Source organism: Tigriopus californicus, chromosome 4, assembly GCF_007210705.1.
Source record: "Tigriopus californicus strain San Diego chromosome 4, Tcal_SD_v2.1, whole genome shotgun sequence".
In the NCBI taxonomy this organism is placed as follows: Eukaryota; Metazoa; Arthropoda; class Copepoda; order Harpacticoida; family Harpacticidae; genus Tigriopus; species Tigriopus californicus.
In genome coordinates, this window is record NC_081443.1 from 10,920,050 (window position 1) to 10,933,207 (window position 13,158).

The window sequence follows — 13,158 nt, forward strand, 5'->3', positions numbered from 1 at the left end:
GAACAAACTATCATTTAAAGGTAGAAAGGTAATAAATAGACGGATTATTACCTTTCATTTCAATTGTAAATTCCCAGTAGTGGTTAGAAAAGCCCTAGAAAACCAAAACCAAAAAATTGAATAAAAAATCGAAAATAATTGTAAGTGAACAAGTTTGAAAGAAAGCAATTGTGATTGCAATTAATTACATTGATAAATAAAATGACACAGGTCTGGTGGTTTTTGATTACCTTTGGGTACTCCTGAAATTTCTTGAAAAAAACACGAAAAAATGCGTTTTTTCTATTTTATATACTCACTCACGTATCAAAAGATAAATAGAGTTGAGACAATTGTCAAAGGGTCAGTGATTCAAATGAAAGAAAAAGGTCGAGTTTGCGATAACTGTTACAGCAAAGTGTGCACGTCAAGGGCACAAGGTACAATTGTCGTTTATTTTTTTTTAATATTTGTGTGAGGACGTTTGGCATGCTTGAATGGGAAGACAATTCTACATTGTGGAAAACGACAAAAGAGGAATCAAACTCTTCAAAGAGACTTGGCAAACGGAACCTCTAAATTGCAATGTCTTGTAGGTCTTGTCTGAGTACCAGCTTTGAATGATAAGGTGTATCACCGTCCACAACAGGATACAATTTAATAATCATCAACGTTACACACACGGTCGAGACTTCAAGCCGATCCACATAGTCCAGGTCAGAAGCCGCAGACGGAATTTTCACAATCTACTCAAGACAGATTCAATCCTTTCAATGTCCATTTTAAACCTCGGTGACTACACTTGTGACGAAAAACCAAGTATTGAGCGCGATATACATTTAAAAGTTGGACAAGGACGTCCGGTCAGAAAGTTTCTTCAAATCATCCTAATTATATCATGGGCATTATTGGCTATTCTTGAACAATGTTCACGGAACGCTTGCTTGTTGTCAAAGGTCAACCCCAAGTCCCTATGACATGTCACCTCCTCAAGGGCAACGCTATTAATGATATAAGGCGACCTTCGATCCACAAATATTTTTTAGAACTTTAAAATATTGCGTATAGTCACATTAGATTCCATCTTGTTCCTGGAAACCCATCCTGTCCTCCCATTAAGGTCTCGTTAAAGAATGAGCTACTCTCAGGGTACACTGATCCTCCTTGTTATCTTTGCTTCATCCGCAAACTTCCAAACGCAGAACAATTTAGTCCTATTGAGGCACCCATTTCATTGAAGTAAACCAAGAAGATATTTGGGCCTAGAACGCTTCCTTGAGGAACGCCCGAGGGGGCTTCGACCCACCTTGAAGTAGATTTTCTCAGGTTTACAAGTTGGAATTTACTCCTGAGCCACCCTTCTGGATTCCGGAATACAACTTGTTCAAAAGAATACCATGGTTCACTTTGTGAAAAGCTTTGGCAAGGTCAGCAAAAAAATGTATCTGTTCGTTTTCCCTGCTCATTTGCTTCTGAAGTACTATCTTAGAATTGAAGTAAATTGGCAGTACACAACATTCCCTTGCGGAAGTTGTGTTGGTCTGGTGAGAAGAAGAAAGGCTTCTGTAAGTGTCTTGTCACATTGTCTTTGACAGGTCGACAAATTTTGGGAGATTTCAAATCCCTAGATTAATACAATGGATTTACGTTAAATGGCTTCCACTCAGCCAGTAGTTCTCCATACGTCAAGGTAAAATGGATAATGTAAGCCAGGGTAGATGCCACTGCCTTAGCTAGCCATTTCAAGACAACAGGTGGAATTTCCTTCCGCTCAGACAACATTGAGTTCTTCAGTTTCTCCCCTTTGTCGCAGACATCTTGGTACTGAAATTAGACGAGGGCGAGATCTCCGGTCATTGTTGGAGGATCTAGTTCGCAACCATCCTCGCCTCAGCTTGACACTGGGAAAAACACACAACAAAGGAAGTTAATACGGATAACGGCGACCCCTCATAGCCCCATGCTAGTTAAACGTTATCAGAAAATTCACATCTTGCTACAGGTAGATAATGATAGCTTTTAAAGAAAGTACTTGAGGCACTGTTGTTTGGACTTGGTTTTAATCATTGTTACAAAAATCTAACACAAACAGACCAAAGTTTGTCTCCCAGCCATAAAAGATTACAGCTGTTGAGAAAAGCATAGAATAATTTAATTTATCCGGTTCTTGCTTGAACACTCTCCAAAGTCGTGCACGATGTGGAATACCAAAGATATTATTTAACCAAAATTATTATATTTTCAGTGAGCGTTTTCAACATCATTCGGTGAGCACTTCCCGCGAAGTATTTGAAGCCTATTTACAGTGAGCCGTTTTATCTAAGACCTGTTTTATCTGAGACCTGTAACCGTATGAGCCCTAGTTCCAAAGTGGCTGCCCGGCAAACTCTTTGAAGGGCAGAAGAACTAATTTACCAATTTGCCTGTTAACGATGCGTTTGGTATCCCAGTACATACTGAGTATATAGGGTATTTCGTGTGACCACGTTTACTCATTGCACCAACACATTTAATCATATAGAGGTTGAATAATCAATGCACTGGTTCATCTAGAATTATTGATTGAAACTAATTTTTCAAGGGTTTTTATTTGCCCGAGATTTGAACGCCGGCAATGTTTAGTATTGTCAGTTTTAACTTGAAGTTTACTTTTTTCTATAGGTTTTCCAATTCTGCTTGCCTCAGTTCGGAAAATAGAAATGGCACCTGTTACACAAAGTGAGTACACTTTAAACAGTTTTAAATACCATCATTGAAAGCTAATAGCCGTAGGGTATTGGTAGCGTCTACTTTCGATAAAGAAATCCCTGGCTAACCATATCCAAGTTCTGGTATTTAAATTCCAACATGAGTTGATACTTAAATGGACAAACATCGAGTCTCTCGTTAGGGAGAGGTAAGTATTCGTCATTCCTGGGAAAACAGAATACGTCCTCATTGGGACTAAAGGTTTGCAAAAGGTTAAACAAGTCCAAAGATGTTTTAACATGAACATCGAAGGTATAAAAGAGCTCTCATATTGGGAAAGGGTAGAAACGTTGGGACGCATTCAGAGAAGGTACAAAGCTGATCCAAGATGCAACGCATCAAGTACGAGAAAACAGGGGCAAGAACCAGTGAGCATCCCATCAGGCTCTGAGATGTCAGCTCATCCATCAGGGCCAGGAAAGCTCGAGATTCTCAAGTCCCTGATGACCTCTAAAGCATCTTGATCTGTGACTACAAGATCATCTAAACTCTCAACTTGACAAGCCTTGCCAATCTCAACAGACTCGTCATAAAAACAATGAGCTCTTGCTCTTAAACTCTGTGGATTTGAAAACACATTGAAACTTGGAGTTTGGAAACTTTATGAAATTACAAAGAACCAAAGCAATCCTTTGTTTGTTCAATATTCTATTCTTTGGCGATAATGAGCAATATGTTTAAATAACCCGAGCTCCACGAGCAAGAACACTACGAGCAAGTACGAAAGGTATCTGATACAGTACATTTTCAAAAGCATTCATGAGCTTTGTCCCAACCCAGGTTTTAGGGTCAATTGTGTGTGTGTCAAGAGTGTTAAAAAAACTCGCCTGTGGTCCATAGGCTCAGAACCAGAGGCAGGTTTTGAGTTAAGGTAACCCAGAATGAGCATCTGCTCACTACTTTGGCCAGTGTATTTCATAACCTGGTTAATGTCCAAGCCCCAAGTTCCGAGGTGAGAGTCTTAAAAAACTGGCCTCAGGTTGACCAGAGGCGAGTTTATTAAACATTCGTACCTCTGTGTTAATGTTTAGGCGTTGCCCAAAATGAGCATTAACTCACAACTCAGGAGGCGTATTTTCATACTAGATAAGGTTCAGGCACCAAACTCCGAGGTAAACCTCTTAGAAACTCGCTTCAGGCTAGTAAGAACAATGAACAATTGTTCAATTTGCTTCCCCAAGTAGCTATATTGTCAGGGGCATTTGGTTGTTTATCCTGTAGCAGAATCGAAGCAGACTTGCAAAAGTTCTTGACTAAACTTCCTGATCAATCGAGCCAAAACTTCCAGACAAATATGGTCTTCATTGATTGTAAATTTGCATAAAAATCAAACTGATTTGCTCAAATATGTGCAAATAAAAGTTTCTAAACATTGGCACCAACACCTTTCTAGGGGAGGGGCTGTAAGGGCTACGAGTAGTTTTGCCTTCAATTTCAAGCAATATATAGATGTAAAGGAAAATTATATCATGCAAAGCTCCATGAGATTGGGATCCAAGGCAAGGGTCTCAATTGGTTAAGAAGTTTCATTTAAGGTAAAAAGCAATTGATTAAGGTTGAGGGATCCCTTAGTGGTATACATGATGTCAAGTCGGGTGTTCCTCAGGGCTCTATTTTGGATCCTCTCCTTTTCAACGTTTTCATGGCTCCGCTTCAGAAGCTTGGTAGTAGTAATGTCAGTATCTCTGCCTTTGCTGATGATACAAAATTGGTAGTTGGTAGGAATGGTCAGAATACCGGTTGTCGGGTAGAGGTCTTAGACCAAATCTTCTCCTGGGTTGCTGGAATGAAATTCCACTCAAAAACCTTTGGGTCGACGCCATTAGACACTCCACTATTATATGATGAAGGTAAGGGCATTCAGCAGGTCTCATCCATGAAGGATTTAGGCGTAGTCCTCCAAGATAATGGAAAGGTCGATGAGCATATCCAGTTGAAAGTTGTTAAAGCTTTTCAAACATGTGATTGGATACATTGCACGTTCTGTACAAGTCGATTGCCAAACCGCATCTTGAATGTGCCTCGCCCATTTGGGCTCCAATGAGTTTCGTAGTGTTATGTCCCTAAGGACACACCCCTAATCCAATATACACGGAGGTTTATATCTTCACGTCTGTTCTATTCAAGATCAAGATTAGGAGAGAGAAAGGCAGAGAGATAGAGAGAGAGAGAGCAATAGAGAAAGAGAGAGCGGGACAGCTGCATATGTGCATGTGCATGCAATACAAGTACACACTATCTCCCCTCACCATCCCCTTTCTCATAAGTTTGAATAAATATTGGGGAAGAAATAGATTTGCTGGATTTGCTGAATTAGTAAGATATGCGCAAAATGTCGTTTCTTGAAAAACTGGACAACTCGTTTTTTCACCACGCAAGTGGAGTTGGCCAGTAAGGTATCAAATTTCTTCCTAACAATAATTGACAAAACATGATCATGACTCAAGGTGTAGAAAAAGTTGATAAGAAAACTATTATTTTGATTGGAACAATCCACGTCCAAAAAATTGGAAGCCATGGTTGGTAATTGCAAGAGTAAAAGGGGGAGAGAGAGTGGGTATCCTCCATGGTACAAGGTGGGCATCATCCACAATACAAGGTGGGCATCATCCACAATACAGGATGGGCATCATCCAAAATTCAAGGTGGGCATCATTCACAATTCACGGTGGGCATTCTCCAGGATAAAGGGTGGGCATCATCCACAAAACAGGGTAAGCATCATCCACAATTCACGTTGGGCATCATACACAATTCACGATGGGCATCATACACAATTTACGGTGGGCATCATCCACAATTCAGTGTGGGCATCATCGACAATTTACGGTGGGCATCATTCACAATTCACGGTGGGCATCATCCACAATTTACGGTGGGCATTCTCCAGGATAAAGGGTGGGCATTCTCCAGGATAAAGGGTGGGCATTCTCCAGGATAAAGGGTGGGCATTCTCCAGGATAAAGGGTGGGCATTCTCCAGGATAAAGGGTGGGCATTCTCCAGGATAAAGGGTGGGCATTCTCCAGGATAAAGGGTGGGCATTCTCCAGGATAAAGGGTGGGCATTCTCCAGGATAAAGGGTGGGCATCATCCACAAAACAGGGTAAGCATCATCCACAATTCACGTTGGGCATCATACACAATTCACGATGGGCATCATACACAATTTACGGTGGGCATCATCCACAATTCAGTGTGGGCATCATCGACAATTTACGGTGGGCATCATTCACAATTCACGGTGGGCATCATCCACAATTTACGGTGGGCATCATCCACAATTCAGTGTGGGCATCATCCACAATACAGGGGGGACCTCATCCACAATACAATGTGGGCATCATCCACAATACAGGGCAGGCATCATCCACAATACAGGGTGGGCATCATCCACAATTCAGTGTGGGCATCGTCCACAATACAGTGTGGGCATTGTCCACAATTCACGGTGGCCATCATCCACAATACAAAGTGGGCATCATCCACAATTCAGTGTGGGCATCATCCACAATACAGGGTGGACCTTATCCACAATATAGTGTGGGCATCATCCAACGATAAAGGGTGGTCATCATCCACAATACACGGTGGGCATCATCCACAATTCAGTGTGGGCATCATCCACATGCAGAAGGGTGGCAAAAGGCCACACGCAGAAGGGGCGGACAGGACAAGCTGCATATGTGCATGTGCATGCAGTACAAGTACACATCAAGTAGGTTTGCAAAAGCTCGAGCAAGGTCCACAGATGTTTTTCTAAGACCAATGAGGATATGAGAGAGCTCTCGTATTGGGAGAGGTTACAAAGGTTGGGATTGTACAGTATTCAACGAAGCTATGAAAGGTATCTGATACTGCACGTTTTCAAAAGCATTCATGAGCTCTGTCCCAACCCAGGATTTAGGGTCAATTGTAGTGACCGTAGAGGCTTAACGTGCGTTTTGAGAGCACCTTCAAGAACTCAAAAATCCAGGCTAGTGAAAACAATGAAGTCCAACTCTCTTCTTTCTCGGGCTTCTTCATTGTTCAATTTGCTGCCTTCAAATATTCGTAGGTCATATGTAGGCGTTGAGCCAGTACCAGGATTTAAGTCCGACTTGGACATGTTTCTGACAAAAACTCCCAATCAACCTGATATTCAAGGACTAGCTCGGTCTGCCAACTCAAATTCGTTGGTAGACCAAATATCATATAAAGATTGAAAGGTAATAAATAGACGAGTTATAACCTGTCATCTTAATAGTACTGGGGATTGCGTTCCCTGTAGCGGTTAAAAAAGCCAGTGAAAAAACAATAAAAAAAAGGATATTTTCCGCCACGGTAAGTGAAAATCCCGGCTATTTTTGGGTAACTTCTCGCATCTCTAGTTGCTTACTTCCCCCTCAAAGAATGGAGAGTAAGTGCAAGAGGTCTTGTGGTAAGGTGAATGAATTCGGCGACCAATTGTTCTTTTGCCGGTACAAACAAGCAATAAGCATTATGGGGCATTTGTGGGAAGCAGGTTTTTTGGGTGGGGATATACATTAAACAATGCTACATATTAAGTTGGAGGAACAAGTGGTTATTAAAAATGAAGAGGGGAAGAGTTAGTGGGAAAAGTAAGTATGCTTAGGAGGGGATAGAAAATGGCAAGAGAAGCGGAAAAAGTAAATGGCTATAGAAGTGGGTGAGTAAATGTTGAAGAGAAGCGGGAACAGTAAGTGGCTAGAGCAACAAGGAACATCAACAACACATGCACAATCTGCAACAAGAGACCAAGTAAAAACAAACTGGTTTGGAGAGTCAAGGCACTTCAGTTAGATATTTTTTAACCATTGCCTATTGACCCTAATTGGACATGGTAAGTGAAGAAAAATTCAAAGAAAATGTAGCCCGGCACCCTGATTTTGGGCATTTTGGGGAGGTAGGACTAAGACAAACATCCTAGCCCACTCGCACCATCCGTCCATTGAATTTTCAAGAATCCAGTGATTTTGCGTGAGCTGTGTTACAAAACCCAACAAAATGAACATGTTTGGAATAATTCGGTGAACGTACTATCAAATTGGCTAAATACCTTAATGATATTTGCCTAGACAAGCGGGTAAAAGAAATGAATGTCAAAATTTAATGCACGCACAGTGTGGTTTGGCTGGGCATGTTGTCTTAGAGTTTACTCCATGGAATAATGTCAGTTGTTCATGAACTCGTTCACTTGACAAGTCCTATTGGAAAAAAGCTAGATTGCGTTCAACCCCCTGCATATTTCTTCATAGGTTTTGTTTGGCAAGATTCATAAGCTCATGTCACAAGAATGAGAGAGCTCTTTTATTGGCAGAGACTTCAAAAGCATCTATGAGCTTTGTCCCAACCCAGGATTTAGAGTTAATTCTAGTAGCTGTTGTGGCTTGATGTGCGTTCAAGCCCTCAAGAATCCAGGCTAGTTCGAACGATGAAGTCTACTTCTCTTCTTTCTCAGGCTTATTCGCTGTTTAATTGGCTTCCCTCTAATATTTGCAGGGAATGCAAAGGTCTTGTTGATGTGGTTGCATTGTTCAAGTCAGACTTGGACAAATTTTTAGATAACTTTCCAGATCAACCCTACATTCAAGGACTATCTCAGTCTGCCAACTCAATTTGTTTGGTAGACATATAAACATTGAAAGGTAATAAATAGAAGAATTATAGCATTTCAGTTTAATAATACTGGGGATTACATTCCCTGTAATGGTTAGAAAAGCCCATGAAAAACTAAACCAATGATAAAATTGAGGGATTGATAATTGTTGCAATAGATCATTGGATGAACCATGGTAATGAGGTTTCAGCTTCTTATGCTTCTTTTGGTCCCGAAATACTGGACATTTTCATCCTACATGACGGAAAATTGCGTTTTTCACTCAGGTTGTTACTCCCTGGGTCTGAAAACTGTCAAATCGGAGAGCAACATTGTACCTCGGGCCACCCTGAAACATGCAGTCAATCAGATTCATGGCCTCCTGCATGCTCTGCGTCGACCTATAGAGGCAAAAGTAAGTAAAGCCAGTGCCGTTGGAGGAGCTGAGGACAGAACAAGCCGGCGGCTCCTGCCCTGCTTCTCCATCTCTAGCACTTGTTACTCTTGCCTCTTTAAGTCAACACAATGCATTTGGACATAAGACTGGTGGACTGCATGGTTCAGATTTGCTCTCACTCTCCTCTTCTTTAGTTTTCCACACCCAAGGAACCTGTATAGGACATGCTTACAGGGGTTGATGTTTATCCCTTTGCACTTGAGCGCCCCCTTTTGCCTTACATAGGGATGCGTTGAGGTTTTGGCTGTGGCATGTGCCAATTACAATAGTGCCAAAATAAGCGGAGCTATCAAACAAAAAAACAAAGGATATTGCTAGAAATTATAAAAGGATTCAACTGTATGCTTACTTTGACACATAAGTTGAATTGTTGGTTGAAAAAGCGGTGTCAATTTTTTGTTTGACACATCCCTACCTGTCCTAAAGATGGCCCTTGGGCGCAAAGGGGTTCAAAAACCTACCAAACTGATCCTGTGATCCTATCCTATTTTTCAATGATCAGCTTAGCCCTCTCGTACACCAATGAGACAACCGACTGCCAGTGGTTCAAAAGCCTTTTGGAAATCTAACAGAAATATCCAAACAAATCTTAGTAATCACGTCAAAATTACTTCTTACTGTTTTTGCGAGGTAGAAGACTGTTTAGATGGATTTGCGTAATTATCTCAATACTCAATAAGCTTTTTGACCACTGTGGTGAGACGGGTGAGACCAGGGCCCGTATTCTCAATTCACCCTTGAAGCAGGACTTTAAGCTCAGTGGCAAGCGGCAAATTTGGACTTGATGAGGATTAGTTTTGAAGTCATATTCTCAAAGATTTTCAACTTGTGCTTGGCCAAGCTGTACTTGGTGCATTCATTTTGACTACAGGGGGAACAAATTCTTCATTTTCCTACGGGATGGCCAAGTTCAGGGACAAGCATAAACCTGAATAATAGTCAAACAAATCGTTTTGAGCCTAGATGCCTTCTTGATTTGTGTTAAAGTTCCCAGTAGAGGTCCCAGTTCAATTTCATGTTTACCCCGATTTTCATCCACATTAGAGCTTCTTATAACGTCATTCGCAATTCCCAAGATTGGTCCAATTAATCTTGGAAGATACCAGTCGGCAGTAGAAGTAAGGGTGACTGGAAATACGGCTCGTCCAATTTTGGACTTGCAAGTTGGACTTTGAGCCAAGAGTACCGCTTTTCCATGTCTGCACTTGAACTTCAAACTCAAAAGCTGAAGTTTGAATCAAGAATACCACTTTTCCTGTAATCTGCACTTGAAGTAGCGATTTAAGATTGAAGCAAGACTTCAAGACCTAAGTACGAATTGAAAATACCGGCCCAGATGAGAGGAGACGACAGTACCCAAGAATCCAACTGGGGTAGCAAACCCTCGTAAAAGAAATAGCTATTCTTATTTTTTCCAAGCAAACTAAGCTTGGGCACTGAAACACACTTTTTCACTTTTGCATGATATTTACTTACTATGCTCCCCGTTGAAGCCCGTTATAAATGGCGGGAAATTCGAAATGTGCAAAAATATTTTTTTGGTTTTTCAGTTTTTGTGCAGACTGATTTTTCGAAGATGAAAGAAAAAAAACAGTTTTTTCGAAAAAGGTCTCGCTGAAAGTGTAATAGTAATACCAACCAAATTGTCGTCTCAGCCTTTTTACAGTGGGATAAACTTATTGCCTTAATTGGAATTACATTTTAGTAAAAACAAAGCAACAAGATTTGGTAAAACCCTCCTATAATTCATTTCCTTTTGTATGCCGGAATTTACAAATATGGCTGTAGGTCACAATCCTGACATGGTTGGTATATAAATTTCAATCAACCTTTCCACACCTTTGAAAACACCTTTTGAACCCAAGTGGGCCTACCCTATCCTGAATTTGCGTTCTAAGAAATTTAGAAAAAAAAATTCTGGGCGCCCCATATGTTGAAAATGATGGGAACTAGGTCGATGGAAAGGACGGGTAAGAGTCGTCTAGAGGCTTTCCCATTACCTTGGCTTGTTTGTTTATTTGTTTTGAAGTCAAATGGCAGCTCTCTCGCTCAGTGTGGCATCTGAGTGATGGATGTTCCCAATAAAGGGATATTCTCGCTTCGTCAACATTTATTATTACTTTACCCTCGGGAATGACCACAGATTCGCCCATTTAAGATATTCAAGGAGCAACTCATGCTATAATTTAAAGACCGCAAAGAAGCTTGGGCCTGACTAGCCTCGCAAATTGGAGAGTCGATGCTCTACCAATGCAGTACCCCAGTAAGCCTTGTCAATCAGATAATATATGATTATAAATTTAAGCACAATGAGAAAAGCTGCTGGTAATTTCATTCCCAGTAGCGATAAAGAAGTCCGCAAAATGAGACGAAAATTGAGGCTTCATCATGAAAACGCTCCCTACCAATGCTATTCTGCATTCTTAGGGCGGCTTTATACTGCAATGGAAAACCGTTCTCCATAAGACTCAAGTCCAGCAGAGGACTCCAATCTTGCATTGTTCTCAGGTCGAACAAAACCACTCATACAGCAAAAACTCACCCCATCGCTAGCCCTACTTCCATTCTCAAACCGGATTTAATCTCGGTTTTCCATCCTAGTTTAAAGCTGCCCTTACTTTACTAATGTTGCAGCCAGATTACCCTTGATGGTGCTTATCTTTGAGGTGAAAATCTGTCCATTTAAATATTGCTTATTATAGCATCGTGTAGACCAGAACCCGAAGTGTTAGCGTTAGCTGGCCGAACAATACCCTCCGATGGCACCCAAAAACAAAAACTTCTACGGGGACCAAATATCGTCAACTCTTTCAATTTTATTTTGAATGACATCTTTATGTCCGTTCCAAACTTCGTAGACTTTTTTTTTAAAATGCACTTTTCCACGCGTTGTACAAATAAATTACTCCCCAAGTTTTTCATTGGAAACCACACGGTCAATCGATTTCCAAGGCTTGGATTGGAAATTCTGAATGTCGACATACTAGCCAATTCCAAGAGAGGGTAAAATGCGAACACTCTTCACTCCACACTGTTTAAAAATTTGGGTAAAATCAAAGGATAATTTGATTGAAATGTTCTTTCAGGGCGGAATGTGCGGCAAAAGGTGGTGTGATGTCCGGAACCTGTGCCTCAGGATATGGGGTTTGTTGCATATGTGAGTTTTGACTTTCCTGCCCTTGCTTTTGTGCATTCGCTCATGAAGGCAAGAAGGGGATTATCTAATGTGGTAGAATCGGCCACTTTGTACCTTACTCTCTCATTTCATTTGCCTATTGCTGCTTCATATTTCATCTTCCTTAACAAACTTTGTTGTCAACATTCATTTTGATTCCAGTTGTTGCCGCGTGTGGACAAACTTCAAGAGAGAATTGCACGTACTTTGAATCGTCAAATGTTCCAACTGGAGCTTGTCGGCTAACAATCTGCAAAAGCCATGACAACGTGTGTCAGGTAAATAAGTCGTTTTTCAGTGAATCAAGTCAATCAAAACGCATATCTTTTTTGGCTTCGGTTGGATTTCAATAATTTTGTCATTGAGGGACCTACCGGCGCTGTGAGTTCAGAAGAAGCTCGCGGAAGTATTCTAAATGGGATCACCGTCTCGCAAAAACGTGTAGGTACGGAAGCAAATGAAGGTAGCCGGTGTCCAACGGATCGCTTCTCAGTGACGAACCCTGGCAGTTCTGCTCCACCCATTATTTGCGGAATCAACACTGGCGAGCACAGTAAGACGATATCAATTCGTTTCATTGACATTCCATGCGCCATTCCCACAATAGAGACAAAAAAACGATTGATCTATTTATTGCTCATTCAAAACATCAGCCTTTCCGTCTTCACTTGAACCACCCATAGACTCATATTGTTTTACAGGCTGCTTGAATTAGAACGTTTGGCCAACAAATTTGCTCATCAAATGTCGTCCTTTTCGTAGTCCAATATGCAGAAGAGCAGCTATAAGACAACCAAACACAGGTTATTTTCAATCTTAACACGTCGTTTCCATCGTTCTGCGGTACTTCAGTTCATCCCTTAGACGGCTATTTCTAATTCTGCGTTATGCAATTACTTCGTTTTTGAGGTATTTGGCAAGATACCAAATTGACCACAATTGTTTTCCTGCTAAATAGTCTTTAAGACCTTAAAAAGTGGCAATTTAGAAAAGTCAGAGGGTTGGCAACAGGGATATGAACATTTAGTGGAAGAAGTATTTGTCTAGCCTCCACTTGAGTGATAAACGAGTGTAATTTTGATTCAATTAATTACCGTTCTTCAAAAAAAATGCAAAGTTTTGCGCGATTGGAATACTCCACTCGAATATAATGGCTGAAGAGATATTAAGCATGTCTCATGTATGAAAGATTTAGGTGTAG

The 13,158-nt window shown here is 40.9% G+C and overlaps 1 protein-coding gene across 1 annotated transcript in view; it reads left to right on the forward strand.

Annotated features, from left to right (window-relative positions):
• The window catches only part of LOC131879613 (uncharacterized), a 63,107-nt gene that overhangs the window by 28,425 nt on the left and 21,524 nt on the right, over positions 1-13,158 (forward strand). Inside the window, exons 3-4 of the mRNA XM_059225973.1 lie at positions 11,869-11,939; positions 12,256-12,510. Of these exons, the coding sequence (XP_059081956.1) occupies positions 11,869-11,939; positions 12,256-12,510 (326 nt within the window). The remainder of the gene's footprint in view (positions 1-11,868; positions 11,940-12,255; positions 12,511-13,158) is intronic.